Source organism: Manis javanica, chromosome 7, assembly GCF_040802235.1.
Source record: "Manis javanica isolate MJ-LG chromosome 7, MJ_LKY, whole genome shotgun sequence".
Classification (NCBI taxonomy): domain Eukaryota; kingdom Metazoa; phylum Chordata; class Mammalia; order Pholidota; family Manidae; genus Manis; species Manis javanica.
This window is the reverse complement of record NC_133162.1, coordinates 74,939,907-74,960,154: the sequence shown is the minus strand read 5'-3', so window position 1 is coordinate 74,960,154 and position 20,248 is coordinate 74,939,907. Positions and strand designations below refer to the sequence as shown.

The window sequence follows — 20,248 nt, the reverse complement described above, 5'->3', positions numbered from 1 at the left end:
ATATAGGAAGGGGCATGAGCTGATTGAGGTGTCACTTCTACAGGGCTGGTGGCTATTGGCTAGGTGCTGGGATTAGGGGGGCGAGGGGTGATTGGGCTTCAGGTGTCACCGGCGGAAACCGAGGACCCGGAAGAGAAGCAGGAAGTTCGCCATCTTATGTGTGGGGGCCCTTCAGTACCCTTTTTTTTCCACTTAGGAAAGCATAGTGGAGTGTGTTAAGTTTTATTGTGGGAGTAGCATTTAATCACCTCTAATTTATTCAGAAAATACAAATCACTTGAAAAAGTGGTACTTTATCAGTAACTATTACTTATAACATGAAGCTATGAGACTACACTAGGAAAGGATATTAGAACCCAGCTATAGTTTTGCCTACTAGCCTTTTTAAAGAAGTTATTTCATTTTTAATAGTACTCAAGGATTTGCTCACTATTTAAATGCAATGGTATCTGGTTACACCAGATCAGTGTTGAATTTTAAAGTGGTAGGTATTTAGGGAATTATTTTTTTAAAGCCATTATATATTTATTTCAGAAACATGTTTCACACATGTAAGTACAATGATAGGTATTTAACTAGAACCAAGCATACCAGAGTGGAAAAAAGATGCAGCCAAAACAAAAAAGTCTAATTAGACATACTTCCATACTAGAGGTAAAGTATAAAGTAACTCACAGGGATTTCCCTTTTGGTCCTCAGAACAATACTATATGGTTTGGTTCTTCCTATAATTATGTTATCAAGTTCTAGAATATTTGTGAAGAGGAAAAATGACACAATTTTTTTTTCAATATTTCTCACAACTGGTGACACAGTTGAGTGAGGGGACTGTCACTGAGAGCAGCTATAATAGGAAATGGACACCTGTGGAGTATTTTCAGCAGGTTGGTGATGTCCAGACTTTTGTGGGTGGGAGGCATTGTTCTAGGGTGAGGTAAAGGATAGATGAGAGATGAAACTTTGTTTGAAACAGATTTATAAAATAAGTATAATTCTCTGATGTTTTGCTTTTGTTTTTAACTGTAATTGAAAGTGACATCTCTAGCTGAAGTATTTTCTTTTAAAAATTGTCCACAGGACCATTAACCAAGGTTAATGGGATACAGTCTTGGTGAAGCTAAAGGTCTAGGCCCTTCATTCCAACAGCAGGAAGTAAAATGCTGTTTGAGGGCTTATGATGTGCCAGTTCATTGCCAGGTGCCTTTATGTAAGTTATCTGGCTGAATCCTAACACAATGGTTGTGCTTTTGTTTTTGAAGATGATGAATCTGGAGCTCTGGTACCTTAGGAAGTTGGATCCATGACCTGAAGTGACAAGCTTGGGATTTAAAACTTACTCCAAAGTCTGTGTTGAGCCATTCAGCAGAACCTGACTTTAGTTAACATTTTTGAGATATTTATGGGGAGCATTAGTTTAGGCATTAGGAGACAGTCGCAGTATTTTATTAGGGTGGTATCAATTTATTGGAGATCCATACTGAGTAGTAGTTTTTTGTAGGAGAAGACCCAGGAACAGAAAGAAGTGGATTTGATTCCTAAAGTTCAGGAGGCTGTGAACTATGGTTTACAAGTATTGGACAGTGCATTTGAGCAACTGGATATAAAAGCAGGAAACTCAGACTCTGAAGAAGATGATGCTAATGAACGGGTGGAACTGATCCTTGAACCCAAGGTAAAGAAAGGTAAAGACATTCAATTCCCTTATTTATATTGTTAGCGCCTTTTGTGTTTTTTGGGTACTTTATTTGGACACAGAATTAGGAAGACATGGACCTTGCTTTGAGGAAGTGAGCATGTCATGTAGCAATGTCATGTTGAAAGACACTTGCTTTACTCGAGCATTTACATCGAGTACTTACTAGGTACCAGGCAGGATGCCAAGTATGGAGTACAAAGGTGCAGGACATCGTTCCTATTCTCTTGATGTTTATTGCAGCATTAGCAGATGGCAGGAGAGAAAAGATACTTATATGAGTCACCACTGTGAGTCCTCTGAGAGCGAACTGACTTCCAGCTGGGGGAAATCAGGGTAAAGATGAGACTTGAACTGGTATTTAAAGGATGAAGAAAGAGGCTCATGACAGGTAGAGATTTTGGGAACCTGAAACTCAGTACCTTGCTCTTAGGGAGACCGTGGAGGTGTGGAAAGACATTTGGGTTGTTCGGTTTTGGCTATTATGTATAAAGCTTCTGTGAGCATTCATGAACAGACTGTTAGCCTAGCAGGTAGTTATTGCTCTCCTGTTGGCAAAGGAGACAATTAGGGCAACATAGAGCCACTCATTAGTAAACACAAAAGGTTGCTGTATTGATTTTGAGAGTCTTGGCACCCAATGCTTTATGAAGTGAAATATGCCACAAAACCACAAAACATGCCAAAAAATTCTTCTAGAAGTCACTTGTATCTTAGCACACTTTTCTTCCGATTGGAGCTTCCAGTGTTATACCAAGTTGAGGCCAATCCGTTAGCACTGTACATTTGCTGGCTTGCTTTGCCACTGCAGAGATGTAGAAGTCAGCAGGGACCCTAGGAAACATTGCCTGCCAGACATATTACTTCCAAGTCAGACATCACCTTCTCTTTGACAGGAAGATGTGGGAACACCCTCTGAGTCAGTGAAACAGTTAGCCCAATTAGCACTTCGGTTTGTATGCACTAAATTGGTTGCCATTGTGTCTTTAACCTTAACATTAACCTTCCCAGAATTTCTGTTGTGGGAAGCATCAGAACTGTTCTCCCCTGTCCCCCAAGGGTCATTAGGGAGGAGATATGTCCAAAGGTCATGCCTGGTAACGGAGAAGTTAGCTTTTTCTGTGGCAGGTGGAGATGGGATGTTGTCCTAGGGTGGAGCACTTTCTTGACCATAATGTTTAATTCCTGTGGAGGGTGGGGCTCAGAAGTAGAGGACTGAAGTGGAAAGATCTCCAACATGTGTCATTGTGTACACAGTCTCCTCCGCTTTATTTGGTTTAATCACCTAGTCTTAATTTACCGAATTTGCTTTACTGAAGTACACAGTGTGAACCTCTGGGAGATACTGTTCTCTTCTTGGGGTTATTTTTTCTCCCAGGTAGGTTCTCATCAGTCTTTCGGATGTGTTCCTTTAGCTCACTGTGGGGAGTGCAGGTATCTGTGTAGTTGCCGTCTGTGCCTTTTCATCCAGCCCTTGCTGTATGTGCTCTGTTCAGCCTTCTTTTTTCTCTGATGTAGCATGAAAGAGTCCTCCTTGAGTCCCTTGCTGCCTTGTTGGTGACCTGTCTATCCACTCCCCACCCCAACCCCACAAAACCTTGGACATACCTACCCACCTTCTCACAGTCAAATTAAAGCGTTTGAGTTATTTCCTCATTGTGCTTGTCTCCAAATTTAGGACTCTTAACTGATCATTTTCAAGATTGATTTGTGGATTTTTGCTCACCAGTGCTGTTTTTTGGGGAGGCAGGTAGGGTTAGGACTCATCTGAGCAGGTCAGAGCTTAGTTTCTTTCCTTGGTCCTCCTCCTTCTGGACAGGGTATGTGAAGTTGTGCCCCTTCTTTTCTGGTTACTGCTGATGGATGAACTTCTTGTGTGCCTTTGCTGTTTTTGTTACTGTAATTAAGCAGTAACACAGCAGAATCACAATTAAGCAGAATCACAATTTTGTGTGATTCAACATTACTTTGCCATCTTTACTGAGGATTTGACCTTTTTTATATCAGTGGGTTGGGTTTTTTTTTTTTGGACTTTTATTCCTGTTTTTCTTACTCTCCACTTTTATTAAAGTAACTTTTTGAAGTAGTCCTATGGAACAAAATGGAAAACTATTTTTTGATCTATAATGGCTATTTCTTTTCATTACTTACAGGATCTATACGTTGATCGTCCTTTACCTTATTTAATTGGGTCAAAGCTATTCATGGAGCAGGAAGACGTGGGTCTTGGAGAGTTGTCTAGTGAAGGTACTCTTTTGCATCAAACATTTCTGTTACTTTTAAAATTTATATCTTAACGTATATTTTTAATTAATTTCAAACTTTGCATTAATGTAAAAATAGTACAAAGAACTCCCATGTATCCTTCACCCTGATTTACCAGTTGATAACCTATTACATTTTTTTTGTCATTCTCTCTATATATACATAGTACTTTTTTTTAACTGATTTGCAAGACATCATGCCTTATTACCCCAAAATTTCTGTGTATTTTCTAAGAATAAGGACATTCTCTTATATAGTCACAGTGTCTTATTATCAAAGTCAGGAATTTTTACTGGACATAATACTATTAGGTAATCCTTAGTTAAATTGAGATTTTGCCAGTTGTCCCAATAATGTCCTCTTATAGTCTCTTTTTTCCTCTGGCTTAGGATCCAATTCATGATCACTCACCGTGTTTAATTGTAAATCTCTCTTAGTCTATTACAGTTGGTATTTTTGAAGAGTATAGACCAGGTTTTTTCTTGATAATTAATGATAGTTATTTTTGTTAATTAATTGTCTTGTGGGGAGATATTCTGAGGCTATGTAAATGTTCCACTGCTCACTACAGTGAAGATACTTTTAATTCTAGTTAATGGGTATAGATGGTTTTATCTGAATCTTTGTGATGCTGTATGGTGATTTGGGATTTTGAGAAGGAACTCAGGACATTTTCTTATGAATATTGGCAATATCCCTTCTCTTGATTCTAAGCAGAAGGTTCAGTAGGCAGCGATCGTGGCAGTATTGTGGACAGTGACAAAGAGAATGAAGAGGTAAGTGCTGTTTGGTGTCTCCAGGTTATGGTGGGAAGGAAACTTAGGGGGTATTTAGTAGGCTAAGTAAATAACATAGCTGTGAATTAGCAATCTGTTTTCATAAATCCTTTAACAGTGGTAGTGTCCATATCCTGAAGTTTTTCCTTGGGATTTCCTCTTTGTCTTGTGTGTACACAAAGAAAGAAAACTTCTTTAATCCCTTTTACCATTACTTTTTCCCACCTCTGCACCAAGTCCTCTTCATACTTGTATGTCCTGAGGGTGGCAGTTTAGATATTTTGGTGGAATCTCTGCCTGAGGTATGTATAGTCTTTGAGTAAGTTCTATATTTGAATAATTCTATGGAAAAACATTCACATTTAAAACTTTTTTACTGTAAAACCTCTAGACTAGAAAAATGCATCCACTTACATTTTAGCTTTGCTTCTGACTCTGGCATGTCCATGGAGCGTAATCTGACTCCTTGCTCTAGGGTCTCAGGGTCTGAGGACCTTGACTATTGTATTTGGAGATGTCCCTTTAGACAACATGTTCATTGCAGAGGGCAGAGAGTTCAAAGGATAGTTCTTGAGTGTGGATTTCTAAAAGGAGACAGTATTGTATGCATGCTTCTCTCTTCTCTTCCCTCTTTCTTTCCACAGTTCCTCTCCATAGCCTTCCTTCCACCCATGCTCCAAACAAAATTCCTTAACAGTAGGAAATAGGCTTTTCCTGAGTAATGTCACTATAGCTAATGGTTACTAGTTGAATCCTTTGCTTTTAGCTGTCAATGCAGCTGTTTACCTAATTGCTGGTAGCAAACACTGATGTTTTCTTTTTGGGCCAAATGAAGTTGTTATCTTACCTAGAAGGAATATAGAGAGAGAGTGGAGTCCAAAATGTGAAATAAACCAACTTCTGATAATTTAGTTAATAAATGTGCAACTCTTTAAATTGAAAGGCTAGAAATGATACTTCAGATAGATATGAATACATTGTTAGATATACTTAAATTGACCACAAAAATTACACATTTGCCAGGACAACCCTCAGGCATATTGGTAACTAATCTACCGTATCTGCACTTTGATACTTCGGGTGACAGTAATCAGTACAAAGAGATACAGTACTGATGTGCCCTGGAGACTTAGACCTGATGGAACTTCTGTGCTCTTGAGCAAAGCCTTTATTAATACTGGGGAGAGGCGTTGTGTATTTTCCTCGGTTCTTGTCCCCTCCGCAACAGAGAATTGAAGGGCAGAGACACAGTCATGAAACAGAGTAAAAGTTTTATTTTAAAATTACTTAGAAAATGCAGGTGACCTCAGAGAGAGAGGAGCACCCTGAAAGGTTGGGGGTTCCCCCTTTTAAGGATTTCAGGAATGTGACAAAGGTGTGGATTTGTTAAGTAGTCTCAAGAATTTTTGATGAGGCATTAAGTTTCTTATCAGTCCTCTAGGTAATTCTGCAAAATTAGCTTAACAAGAAATTTACTGCTTTGGTCCCAGACTCCCAGGATAGCAGCTTCCTGGTTTGGGAGCACATCAATCAAGACTGTCTGCCCTTCCTCCAAGGTGGTCAGAGTTATTTGTTATTTGCTAAAGAGTATGTTAAGAATTTTTCTTTTTGACTTCCTGGGTTTTTTTCAAAATGCAATTTTGACTTTACGGTGGTATCTCTCTGTCTTTATCAGGCTGTTTATAGGTGGGCCTTTTAGCAGGCTAGAGTAAATCTTACAATGGCACAATGAAGACACAGGCAGTGCTCAGATACTTCTCTTTATCTGGCGAATATTCAAACATTCCAGGCCAAGTTGCTTCTGATCTTTTGAGCTCTACCTGATTAACTCATTAACTGAGTCTTTTCTTGATTTCTAGTTTTAGCTGGTTAACTGAGTCCTTTCTAGGGGGCTTTACTGACCTTGTTCTCTTTCCATCCCACTCATATCTATTTACCTGCCTAACATTAACAACAAAGTTTTTTTTCTCCTAAAGGAGTCAGATGAAGATTTTGCCAACCGTAGTGACAATGATCGAAACCGGGTAAGCTTCATGTATTGAAGTGATTTGACTTTGAAATTTACTTGAAATGTAACATACATTCTAAATATATGCTAGAATTAACTTTTGAATGGCTTGTGAGAAAGTAAGCATTTATCCCTGTTTACAACTAATTTTCCTTCAAGCATTTCATGTTTTTAGGCTAAGGCTAAGTACCTCCCACTACATATTTCTCCAGTTTTGCTTGATGTTTTATTTTCTTTTTTCTTGGGAAACAAAAGATTTAAAAAGCAAAATTGAGAAACAGAGCCTCTGAAAGAAGACCCAGGTACCCAAACTTAATTTTCACATGAATCTTCCTCCCCTGTTTAAAAATTGAGATAATAGAGCAGTAATGTTAGGAACACTCAAAAGATGAAAATCTTGTAATCCTACTGCCTTAGCCTAGTTGTCTTAATTTTTGTCTACCTTTCTAAGGAATCGATGAAATACTCTTTTCATAATATGCATAGTTTATTTTCTACTATCATATTTCCTATATACCATAAGGGTTTCCTTGTTATTATCTTTGTAATTTCCTTTGCAAACTTCTGTATTCTAAGAATACTGATGAAATGATGCTGTCATAGTCCCTAAATATGAATGGAAAACAGTTTATTTTGAGGATTTTATTTTTGAGAGAATGCTATATTCAGTATTTTCACACATAAAAACCCTTTGCTTATGTGAACTGTTGCCTTAAGAATAAGGTGGTGTAGAGTTACATTAAAGGCTCTTGATACAATTATCTGTGGTGGACATTCCAGATAACAGATCATGGGTAATGATTTTCCTACCATCTCATCGTCACTGGGATTATGATTTTTGCTACCATAATATATGTACAGTGGTATATAGTAATCCTCCCTTATCCATGGATGATATGTTCCAGGACCCCCAGTCTGAATGGGAGAAACTGCAGATAGTACTCAGTATGGTTTCAGGCATAACCCGAAACTGAACCCTAAGGTTTTTTTCCTATGCATACATACTTACAGTAAAGTTTATAAATTAGGCACAATAAGAGAGGAACAACTAATAAAATTGAACAATCATAACCATATACTCTAATGAAAGTTATGTGGATGTGGTCTCTCTCTGAAAAAATCTTACTTTACTCTACCTTCTAATGATGATGTGAGATGGTAAAATGCCTACATGATGAGATGAAGTGAGGTGAAAGGCTTAGTTAGGCATTGTGATCTAGCATTAAGCTACTATTGATCTGTTGATTAATAGGAGGATCATCTGTTTCCAGAACATGGTTGACCATGGATAATTGAAACTGCAAACATGAAACTGGGTAAGGGGGAGACTACTCTATTGAGGTCACCCTAATTTTGCATTTCAGTTTGCAAATTAGGAAATAATTTTTCACAAAGATTTTCAACTATCAAATGAAGGATTTAGAACTTTTTGGTTGGTACTTATATTTTTTCCAGTTGTATTTACAAATGTTCCTAGTCTCTATAATCTTAATTCTTCTTTAAAGGATATTTATTTCTATGAAATTTACTACTGAGATTCATAGATTCAGACAGTTTTCAAGCAATACAATAAAGTACTTTAGCATAGTGCCTGGTGGTTTATTGATTTAAACATTAAAAAATTTTTTAATGCAAATTATACATGTCAGTGGTTGTTTTTATAAAAGCTAGAACTTAACCATTAAACTTAGTTTGAGCCTTCCAATCCTCATCTTCTCACTCTCCAGAGGTGCCTGGTGGTGTGATCTGAGAGTATCTATTTCCAAGTGTTTTTCTTTGCTTCTACAAATACAGCTGTGTCCATAGAAATGGTGGAGTGGGCCTGGTGGCACACCGGGTTTCCCATCAGCATTTATCTTCCTCAGTGCTTTGGATGGTCCCTCCGGTTGTTACAGCTTATTACTTTTAACTTAGCATTCTTATTAAGATAAAACCCTATTTAGTGTATTCATTTCTCTAGTGATGGACATTGTTAATATTTCAATATTTTGCTTTTCTTGCACTGAAATTTGAGTGTTAACTTGTTCCAGCACATTGACTGCTTCATAACTTGTGCTTTATCATCATCATTTAGCAAGCTGCCTACCATTTTGCCTTCAAAGCGGAATGGCAGTATCTCTTTTCAGCTTGGTGACCTTATCTGATTGTTCTAACTGGTTTTATACTCTTAGCACACTGCACAGATGAGTGATGAAGAGGAGGAGGACGATAGTTGTGACATTTTTGCTGACTCTGAGAAGGAGGAGGAAGATACTGAGGACATTGAAGAAAATACTAGACCTGTAAGAAAGACTGGTATTTGCTATCTCATGCCAAGGTTTTAGAAATGGTACCTAGGCCTCATTTCCTTATTGTCATTTATGTTTATAACTTTCTCATTTTGCATACTTGTCATTTCATTTACGCTTTTGAAAATAATGGTTGAGGATCCCAAGCTGCTTTACAAGTACTACCTTTTCTTCCAAATGTTAAAATTTTACAAGTCACATCATTCAAAATGCATTCAGTTTCAGAGTTTTAAAACCCTAAAGTCCCTCCTCCCCTCACCCCCAAGTGCTTCATGGAAGCTTTCATATCTAGCTCTTCGAATATTAAAGTGAAGTATTAACAAGGTAGGGAAATAAGGAGCATCTTCCTTTGAAGGACCACTGAGTTCTGCTTCTTGGTGATCTGTATGGGGTGCATCTGTTTACATTCAGTTAGTTAAACCCTGTTTTCTCATCAGTTCAATTTATTTGCTGTTTTTACATAATTTTGTTAGGTATCTGGAAGTAAACTGTATTAATTTGTATGTCACCAAAAGTGATTATTTTTGTTATTTCTGCTGATAGACAAAAAGTAGACCACATCGTTTGCTGATGAGCTGGCTGCTAGGATCAACGGGGGTGCCTGGAGCCAGAAAGAAGAGGAGCAGATAAGTAAGCCACTGAGATGAGCTGATGGTGGTGGGGAAGTGCAAGACCCTCTGCTGGGCTTCACGGAGGGTAGACTTCTCTGTTTAATTTACCGAGGCATGAGAGCCTTAACCTGTAGTTCTTATTCTTTTTTCGGTTTCTAGACTCTTTGATAACTGAACACTGAGGAACTCTGAAGAAAAATGTACATACGCACATTTTGTATGCAATTTCAGGGGACTGATAGACGTCACCGAAAACCGTGGGGTCCAGATTAAGACTCTCTTGCTTAATATTTACTTTTATCTTTTGACTAAATGAAAATATACTATATAGTATATACTAGTGATTTAAGGGGGTAAAGAGATGTCAGAATAATTCTCAGCAGGTGCAGTCCTGGTATGCACATACCTTAGGATGTAAGCTGAAGCTTTCTGCCTTGGAAAGAGGCACTACTGAGATACAAAGTTGATGTCTTGCTCTAAGATTAGGAGCCATGAGGATGACAGGCCTGTGTGTAAAGAAGCAGTGGGTAAACACCGAGGGTAGACTGAATATGGTTAAAACTGTGAACTATTCCTCAGGTCTTGTCTCCAGGAGAAGCGAAACCTCAGGAGACAGTAAAAGAGAAGAAAGAAAGAACTCCCTCAGATGGTAGGCCTCTTCCCTCCAGTCTGCTATTTTGGGAGGCACTGAACTCAGGGACATGGTCATTGTAATTCATAAGGTACCTCTATAAGTGCTGACAGATTGGGTCTTTTGCCATTCATGTTTCCAAAGCATTTAAAAGCATGCTTTGGGATGCTGGAAGGAGATGAGGGTATGAGGTAGAAATACTGTAGAATCTGACTTATTAGGTGTTATAGCAACCATTAGCCATCTTTCCAGAATTCTTTAGAAATATAGAAACTAAGGATCTCTAGCATTTGTTCTCAGTAAAGAATATGTTAGGTGCTTTCGTAGTAAACAGGAGCATCCACTGTGTTCCTGCTTGTGACTGGTCAGTATATAGATGTCTCTTCAGTCTGCCCTTTCTTCCTTCAAGTTCTTGGTGGAGTGGGTCTTGAATGGCAATTAAGCCATATATTTACTAGTTTTAAAAAAGAAGTGAATCTAGATGGTGGGAATACCCGTGGAATTCCTCCTGCTCCAGACATTATATACTTGAGGGTGGGAACCCACAGAGCTTTTTAAGGGATTTGGTGGACTGTTGAATGAGTTTCTGTTGTGAAATGTCTGGCTGCCAATACCCATCTTTATCCCTCCCTGCAAAACTTTCTTTCTGTTTGCTAGATGAAGACGATAACTTCTTTGTGCTCCCAAGCTGACTGATGAAGACTTCTCACCATTTGGCTCCAGAGGCGGCCTGTTCAGTGGAGGGAAGGGACTTTTTGATGGGGAGGACGAGGTGAGTTGGTGGTAAGCAGTGAAGCTCTCCAAAGCCTTGTCATGGGTCCGCAGGGAAGAAATGCACTTTGGTCCATTGGCAGGGGAAAAATGGCTTCTTAGTTAGAAGTTGCTTCTACTTTCATATTTTGAGACATTTTAAAGTAAGAATCACTAAGTGATACTCTTTGTGAGGTGGGGAGAGGATGTTGGAGTGTAAGTAGTAAATAATTTACTTGATTAGGCAACTGTTTCTTTTCTTGTCTATCATTCTTCTTCCATGTTTGTATTTAACTCCTGGACAGACCAGATTATTTAAAGTCTGATTTTGCCATAATTTTCACTTTGGAACTGGTTTTCTGGCAGAACAGTAAATATATATCTTTACACTTTACAAAGATCTTTTCTTTAGAAATCCTCAAGTGCAGCTACCATGTCCTGTGCTGTTTTGAAATCTGTGTCGTGTACCTTCTTATGAGCAGAGCGACCTCTTCACGGAAGCGCCTCAGGATCAGGAAGCTCGAGCCTCCATTAGTGCAGGTGAGCTTGGATTGGGGCTGACTCTGCTTCTTCCTGAACAGATTTCCAGAACTGCTTACCTCTCGCCAGGAGATAGAACCCCTGAGGCTGTTCCCAGGCCTTGCTTCTTAGTTAGGCAGGAAGCTGTTGTGTTTGCCTTGTTCTAGTTAAAAGCAGTTCATCTTCACTACACGTTTTGGAAAAAAGCAAAAAGCACCAACTATAGACTCACATCACAGTTTTGCTTCTTTCTTAGAACTCATACAAAGTCAAATGAAAAGTACTCTATAGTGGTGTGGAGGATATTTTATGTAATTGTTTAATTTAAACATTTCTAAAGTTCCATGTAAGTTGGAGATCAGTAAATCCCCAGTCTAGTGTGCATCAGACTCATCTGTGGAGCATACATTAAAAAAGAAACAGCTGGTAATATTTATTCTATTAGTTCTGTGGTAGTTCTGGTGAATTGAGAATTAGTTCTTTTAAGTGACCTTACCTCCCCAGGCCATGAGTCGTCAGATTTTGTACTTGCTTTGATGCTGGCTGACTTGACTGTTCTGCAGGCCATGCTCTCCACTTTCTGGCACCAGTAAGTTGCCTCGTTTCCCTCTTTCCTGTTAACTGTCTTCATTTTTTTCACTGATGTCTCAGATTTGTAGCTGCTCTCTTTTACCTGCTCATTCTCATCAAATCAGAATAGATAGAGTTGATTGAGGAGCCTGCTTGCGCATACCCCACTTCCCACATCTATGCTCTGCACCTTCCTTGGACTCCCCTGCAAACCGCACTGCTATTGTTGATCAGAGTCAGAGTGATCTTGCATGGGAATCACAGATTAAATTGTATTAGGACTAAGAAAAAACTCATGACATCAGTAGAGAAGACTAAGTAAGCTAAGGAATTTTTAAATGGCTCTACAGGAAAAATTTGTTTGAACAGGTCTCCTGTTAGCTATGTATTGTGTTGTACATATTTCAGGCAAGTGCATTTAACAAGTCATTTTTCTGTTGAAATGATTTTCTTTTTCTTTCTCATCTTAGCATCTCCATCCTCGATACCTGCAATGAAAATCCCAGCAGGAGCTGTTTCAGTATTTTCAGGTATCAAACTTAGAGTTTGTTTTTTAAAACCGTCTAAGTGTGTTGGGTCATTTTTAAAGTTTCGTTAGCTAAGGCGTGGCTTGAGAGCATGAGGAGCTTCCAAGGGCATCTGACAGCCTACAGAAAGAGCTTGTTTACTGGCATTAGTTCATATTCTCTTAGAAACCAGTGGCCTTGGACTTTTTAGTGTTCCACTGACCAGGTGATTCTGTAGCATAGAAGGATAGGGGCTATTGGGTTGTTTTAATGGTTTTATGGATGAACCAAAACAAAATTCTTGGTGGGTGATACTGGTTTTTTTTTCTGTAAAGTCAGGAGGCCCACCCACACTGGCTCACATTTGTGACTGTCCTTTCTCTCCACCCACAGGGGACACCGATGTGTTTGGTGCCACCTCTGCTCCGTCACTGAAGGAACCCCAGAAGCACGAGCAGCCTACCGCAGGGCAAAGCCCGTACCTCGCAGCTCCCACTGGCCTCTTCGATGACACTGATGATGACGACACCTTTTTTGCGGCATCATCTAGCAAGTCTTCCATGACAGGTACCTGCTCCTGCCTCTTTTTTGGGAATGTAGCCAGAAGAAGAATGTCAACCTAAAGAGGACAGAACGCTCCTCTGGTTCTGTACCTTGTGCAGTGCAGAACCCCTCCTGGCTCAGAGCAGTCTCATCTCCACCTAAATAATTACAGTGCCTTGGAGGTCTCTGTTTTATGAGCCAATCTTTTTTGCTTTGGAAACCAATCACTAGGATTCTTTCTTTTAGAGAGCTGAAATCTGTTCCCTTGTAATGTCTGCTGCTCAAAGTTTCTAGTTCTGACCTTTGGAATTACAGGAAAGTGTTCATCACACTTTGTTCTGGCAGCCCTTAGTAAAATATATGAGCAGAATGTCACATGCTAGCTGTTCTCTGTGCCAGAACAGAAAGCCCAGGTAACCTTGACCTTTTCTTAATATGACAAGGTTTCCAGCCCCTTGGTCCCTGTGGCACTCTCCTCTCTTCTCACGGTTAAGTCAGTGTGTTCATAAAAGTCACTCCTCTAAACCAGCTGTTCTTTCATGTGCGGGTGACTCTCCCAGGACTCTTGGCAAAATTCAGATTCAGTGGGTGTGGGTTGGTACTGGGAATTCTATGTTCTGACGAGTTCCCTGGTGGGCAGAGATTGCTGCTCTGTGGATGGCACTTGGAAGAGTAAGGCTTGGGTCCATTGGGTGCTTTTCCCTGAAAAAGGTAGACCACTAATGTGCACAGGATTTCCAGCAACCTGAGAAAATTTGGACGAGATGGAACAGGATGCACTGAGAGGCAGGCGTGGGAAGGAAGGACAGAAGCAAACATGAGGGAAATAATACCTCATTATTTTAGAAAGAGTATAAGCACAGACATAATAGAGGCAGATAGATATAGGCCGACAAGATGAGATGATAGTAAATAAAGGCAATAGTGCATCTCTTGGCCTGGAGCTTTTCATTTAGTGGATATCATTGAGAACTGATTAGGAATCACAAATAAGTTGACAGTTGTTCCTCTCGTGGAACTTTAATGAGTCCTTGTCCTCGTTTCAGTGCCACACTCCTCACTTGGTGCAACAGTGCTATGGTAGTTAAAGGTTGGGAACTGCCCAGTATTTCATCAGAAGGTAAACTGTGGTCCCTCCACTCTGAAATTCTGTGAAGCTATTACAAAGGATGAAGCCTATAATTTTGGCATGGGAACATTCCCCATGTGCATTAAGTGGAGAATGCAAATTATCTTACCATTTATAGCCTTACTTATAAATAACTAAAGTTAATACATTAGTATATCCTTTGGGTAAGTTAAAAGCATGTATACCAAACTTTCCCTGATGGCCACCATGTTTGGATGGGCAGGTAGAGCTACAGGGGTGTTTTCAGAATTTGCTTTTATGTGCCTTTTGTACAGTTTGACTTTAAAAAAAACTGGACAACCCTCACGTCTCAGAGTCCTAGAGCTGTTACTCTCAAATGGTATTTTTCTCTTACAGGTGTCTCTTTGCCTTTTAAGCCAGTCCAAGCTACTCGTAAGGATGGCATGGGAGCCAGATGATTAAGCAGTCTGTCCCGTGTTTCATTTGAGCTGCTGTTGTGGTCTTTGAAAAATTCCAGTTTAGTTTCACATAATATTTTTCAAGCTTGTCACAAAATAACACACTTTTCTGTTTATTGTTTGAGAAGAGTTTTTTGTTTGGATTTTTGTGGAGGCATTTTTGACCTTCATGTAATTTTATGCTGGCGTGTCTTTCTAAAGACAAAGTCACATCCATTGCCAATATCTTTGATGATGAGGAAGGATATCTGTTCAAAGAAAAAGCAGCGGCTTTGCCAGAAGCCACTGTGAATCAGGTGAACACCAAGCAAGAGCAAAAAAAAGGGTAAGTGTGTGGGAAGACTAAACACAGGAGTATTTATTTGGGGCATCTTGTTAATTCATTTGGAACTCAGAGGGAAGTATTGTTTCCTTTTGTGTGTATAATGTTCAAACACAGAAAATTGAAAGAAAACTACAGTGAGCGCCCACAGAACTACCACTCAGGCTCAGTAGTTGTATTTTGCTTGCTCATTGGTTTTCCCCTCCATTGATAGCATTTGTCTGACCATGTTTGGGGGGTGCAAAAGAATGCTTTTTTAATTCTTTCATTTCTTCACGTTTATAGGCTGGCATTCTCCTCCTCCTCTACCACTCTTTTAATATCACTGTAGGAATAGGATCATGGGTTTTCCATTCAGCCAACATTCTAGAGTCCATGAGTGTCATCATCTTTTTTCTGTGCTAAATGCCCTGGATTTGGCCAGTGGGATGTGTCTGCCTTTGTCTTTAAGCTCTTCTGGCTGCTCTCCCTTCCCTTGCTGCCCTGCACAGCTTGATCTTTCTAAAGCAAATCTTGTGTCCTGTCCTGTCCATGATACCCTGACCTTCTCGCTGCCAGCCACCTAGCTCTCAACACTCACACCCTGGCAGGATCCTAGGGCTGTCCACCCTTGCTGACTTCAGTCACGTGTGTCCCATTTTTGGCCATTTGTGTGTCAGGTGGGCGGTCTCTCCAACTTTCTTATCCACCTGATGTACCCACCCCCTGCTTTACCTTAGTTTTCTCTTCTCACACACAGCTTCCCCTGCTGAGGATGTTCTTGCTTGTACCATCTCCCAAGTCCAGGCCTTTTCTGTCCTAATGAACTATTTCTTCTCTCTTTCCTATATACCAATCTTTAAATTCTTTCTTATGATACTTGTCCTTTTGTATTATTCTTTATACAAACTTGATACATGTCCATAGTATCTCCTTTGCCCTGGTGCATGGCCTGGTGCCTTATCCTAGCAGAGACTGCCTACATTTTCTAAATGAATGATTGAATGTACCCTTGTTTTCAGGTGTCTTGTTTAACTCTCTTTTTTTTTTTCCTTCAAAGATTGCCATATCTTCCAGCAAAAATCTCAAGCTCTCATCAGAAACAGAGACTCAAAAAGGCTTATTTTCAGATGAGGAGGACTCTGATGTAAGGAATTTTTTTTCTTAGTTCTGGGAATTAGTCCTTTGATACGACATTAGAAACTATTTCTGAATCAGGATTTTGTCAGTAGAGATGCAAGACTTTATTAAAGACTTTAGTTCCTTCTTTGAAAATAATGTCTTGAACACCTGGCCTTTAGAAATCATTATGTATGCAGTACTTCTCACTGTTGGGTTTGAATCCAGTTTATGTCCTAGGAGGAAAACATTCTGCTCAGGATGTTCAAATTTAAGGCTGTTTGTTGACCCACAGTGCAGTGAGGTGCTTGTATCAGAATGGAAATCAGCACACTACTTCCTTTTTCAGTAGCACTAAATAGCAGGTTTAGTGACATATATTTCAGCATAGCCTTTTCTCTTGTAACCAGTGTTGGTTTGTGGGCTGGCATCTGCCTGAAGTACCCTTCCAGTGGAACAGTACCGGTTTCCAAAAGTGTCACTGCCTTGTCTGACTCCCACAGGCCCACATCCCTTTGGAGATAATTTTCAGCTAGGTTTTTAGGGGTTTGAAGCCCTATCTGAGAAGGTAGTGGGCAATAATAAGTCCCATGCACAGAAAGATATGTGGACGTGGCAGAAGTTTACCTGTAATTTCAAGAAGCCGTGAACTCTGGGTTAAGCTTTCTGGTTACATTGCACTAACAGCCAGGATGAACACACAGCTCTTCGGAAGCAGAGTGATTGCCATTGATGTAAATAAAGCTTTTTGAGGCTTATTTTTTTATTACAGCCAGTGTACAGAAGATAGGAATTAAAAAGTCCACTTAAGGCAAACTCGTGACACGTGAGCACTGCAAACTGGGACCTCAGACTCTGGTCTTAACCCACACTCTCACTTCCTCATCATTAAACACACCTGCACTTTGGGGTCTTTGCCCCTCTCCTCCTATCCCTCCCTCTGGAAATACACTTAGCAGAATCTGGATGGCTTGCTACTTCACATTTTTCCACTGCCCTATGATGTCGCGACCCTTCAGGGACCGAAGCAACACGCCCAAGGTCTTGATTCTTCTCTAGGCTTTATTGTCTAATCTCTCACGGTGGTTACAGCAGTTGTTGGGAAGCTCCTCTCCCTACCGGCGGGCTCCCTTATATTCAGTCACCCAACCAATCCGGGACAGTATCATGCGTGTCCTTTAAGCGGATAGGTGTCACGCGTCACTCTAAGCGGGCAGCACGAGCTGTGCACGGGTACGGAAGTCTGCTGGGCCAATCCCCAACAGGGAAGAGGGGAAAGGGTGGTGAGCAGGAAGCAGGCGCCATCTTTAGGGCGTTGTCCAGCTAGAGTGGGGCTCAGCCTCGGCCGGGCCCCCACACTATGAGGCTTCCCCCGATGACCCTTTGCATGATAGCAAGCCTGCCAGCACACACCGCGGCGCACTGCTTAGCCCATTCTTCTGCTTTATTGTTCGCCACATTATGTACTGCCACATGACACGTCATTTCAGCATGCTCATTGTCGCCGTACTTGTTCATTGCCTCGGCTAGAATAAGCTCTGTGAGGGCAAGATGTTACATCTAGACTGGTGCTTGGCACCTGGTAAGTCATCAAGTAGTATTCAACTATATTAAAACAAACAAACATGCACCAATTTCAGACTTAAAAGGTCTTTCAGCTAGTTATTACTGTGAAATAATACACCAGAACTTATAGGCTTAAAAAAAACAGTAAGTTTTACTACCTTTTATGGTTCTAGAAGGGCTCAGCTAAGCAGTTTTTTACTTAGGGTCTCTCATACGTTCCAGTCTGGAGGTGGCCAGGCTGAGTCGTCTCATCCACATGTCTGGTGCCTGCATAGGAAAGACTCAAACAGCTGGGACTCTTGGGGCACCCAGTTTGTCTCTCTGTGGTCTCCCAGCATGGCAGCTTCGGGAAAGCTGTATTCTCACGTGGTGGCCCAGGGCTTCAAAGTAAGATTCCCACATTAGCTGCACGGAAGCTGTATTGCTTTCTGTAACCCAGCCTCGGAAGTGAGCGTTATCATTGCTGCCACACTCTGTGGTCACAGCCATCACAAAAGGCCTGCCATGGTCCAAGGGCAGGCAGCACAGACTTCACCTCATCATGGGTAGAGTGTAAAAGAATTTGCAGACAGGTTTTAATACCATCACCAAAGGCTTTCTCCCATGAGTATTATCATAGATTGTTTTTTTTTTATGCTGTTAGAGTACTTGGTCAAGAAGAAGTAAAACAATGCAGTCTAGGAGAGAAAACTTTAGACAAGGGTTGATTTTATTTTTTTGTACTCCTGCCTCTGTATCTCAAGTGTGGAGCTAAAACTTGCTCTGTGAAATAATTTTGGAAACTTGTTTGAGGTAATGGAAAAGCCTTTTTTTATTACACCAAAGAAGACTAATGTCAAAGGTCCAAAACCATGAGGTTAAATTTGTTTTGTTTATTATTCATTCATTCATTCATTCATTCACTTTTTAAAGCAGTAGAACCCTTTTCCTAAGTGAACTCTTGCCAATGTGTAAAATGCAGGAGAAGCATGAGAAGCCTGGAGTCCGCCCGTGTGACCTCTTACACCTGAACAGGCCCATGAAACTCCACGAGGCCCAGGCAAAAAACCACTGGGCTGAAAGGAGCTCTTTTCAATTAATGAATTCATTAGGTCTGTATTTAAAGAGTAGACTGAATCCATAGTAAGAAATATTTTCCAAAGAAGACTTATAAATTATGTTCTTATCCTAGTTAATTGTCTGGCTCTTGTGTATTTAAGTTTTTCTTCTGGAGGGAATAGTCCTATTTTTGTTTCTGATTCATGGAGCTAAATTTGCAGATCTTTCTTTGCTTTATAGGTTGATTCTTTATAGCATTTTGAAAAATCAGTCTACCAGGTCTTTCTCTACTTTGCAACATCTCCTAGCTATAGTTCAAGCAAAAATATCAAATATTTTAAAATAAAAATTTTTTTTGGTTTGTAAGAAATAGCATACTCTCATAAAAGGACAGAGGAGTGTTAGTAAAACAGAGTTGTAACATCCAGTATTTTGGGAATGTAGCCTCTATTTCTGTTACTGAATTTAATATCTTTGTAGACAAAGAAAAGGAAGTCATTCTCATTCTTTTTAGTCTGATAGGAGATTGACTGGAAAATTTCCTCCACCTTAAGCCATCCAAGTGGGAATGTAGAAAACTCTGAGTCCCAGTGAGACCCTCTGGAGTTCATGTGGGTCTCTCCCTTCTCATACAGAAGTATTTCTGTTGCATACAGCCGGAAGCATGGTCCTCAAGGTCTGTCTCAGCCAGCTTCTCTCTTTTTTTAATTTTATTTTAAAAAGGGAAGAGTTTTATTAGGGAAAGTAAAGGACCTAAGCTTGAACCTACCAGCATCCCTCTTTGACAGGGACCTAGACCTGGCCATTATGTCATAGTCTTTAGTTTCATATCTGACTGGTACTCTAAAAACCAATACATCTTGCTAACTGAGAACTTTAATCTTGACCCAACAGGATTTGTTTTCTTCTCAAAATGTGAGTAAGCCAAAAGATGCATCTCTCCTGCCCAGCAAACCCCCAATGTCAGCCTCGTTTTTCGATGATGAAAATGAAGAGGTAAACTGTTACTGCAACAGAAGATCATCAAGTTTCTGATAAATAGAAAACCACTGCTGATGTAGCTTTATAGCCAGAGGCTCACTCAGTAGGGCAAGGTGATAGAGAAGCAGGCACGCTGTCCGAGGCTTATATAACAAAAATATCTTGGGTTTATTTCTTAAGTTCTTTAACTTAAGTGACTCTTCTTAGGTTCTGTTGACTGTGCAGTGGTTCTGTTGACTGTGCAGTGGGCAGGACATTAAATTCTTGACCCAGATATCATTTTTGAAATCTGCCTTTAAGAGGATAAAAAGAATACTTTATAATTCTCTTAAACCCAGTGATACAAGAATGTCTTGGTAAAGTGGGAGTGGAGTGGAGAAGGTTATATCTCACCTTGCTTTTCTTTCCACCGTGAATGAGAGCAAAGTGGGGGAAAGAAATCAGGAAGAAGACAAAACAGACCTTCCCTCCGTGCAGCGTTGTGCAGTCGCTTAGCTCATGGGCTTTGCGTCAGACCCCTGTGTGCATATCCCAG

General features: G+C 40.2%; 1 protein-coding gene across 1 annotated transcript in view; it reads left to right on the top strand.

Moving 5' to 3' along the window:
• LOC118969541 (WASH complex subunit 2-like) overlaps positions 1-20,248 on the top strand; it is a 79,784-nt gene that overhangs the window by 23,659 nt on the left and 35,877 nt on the right. Inside the window, 15 exon segments of the mRNA XM_073241163.1 lie at positions 1,499-1,672; positions 3,847-3,940; positions 4,676-4,734; positions 6,711-6,758; positions 8,914-9,037; positions 9,574-9,660; positions 10,930-10,950; positions 10,953-11,044; positions 11,505-11,562; positions 12,582-12,641; positions 13,011-13,184; positions 14,910-15,002; positions 15,005-15,033; positions 16,070-16,156; positions 19,627-19,728. Coding sequence (XP_073097264.1) covers positions 1,499-1,672; positions 3,847-3,940; positions 4,676-4,734; positions 6,711-6,758; positions 8,914-9,037; positions 9,574-9,660; positions 10,930-10,950; positions 10,953-11,044; positions 11,505-11,562; positions 12,582-12,641; positions 13,011-13,184; positions 14,910-15,002; positions 15,005-15,033; positions 16,070-16,156; positions 19,627-19,728 — 1,302 coding nt within the window.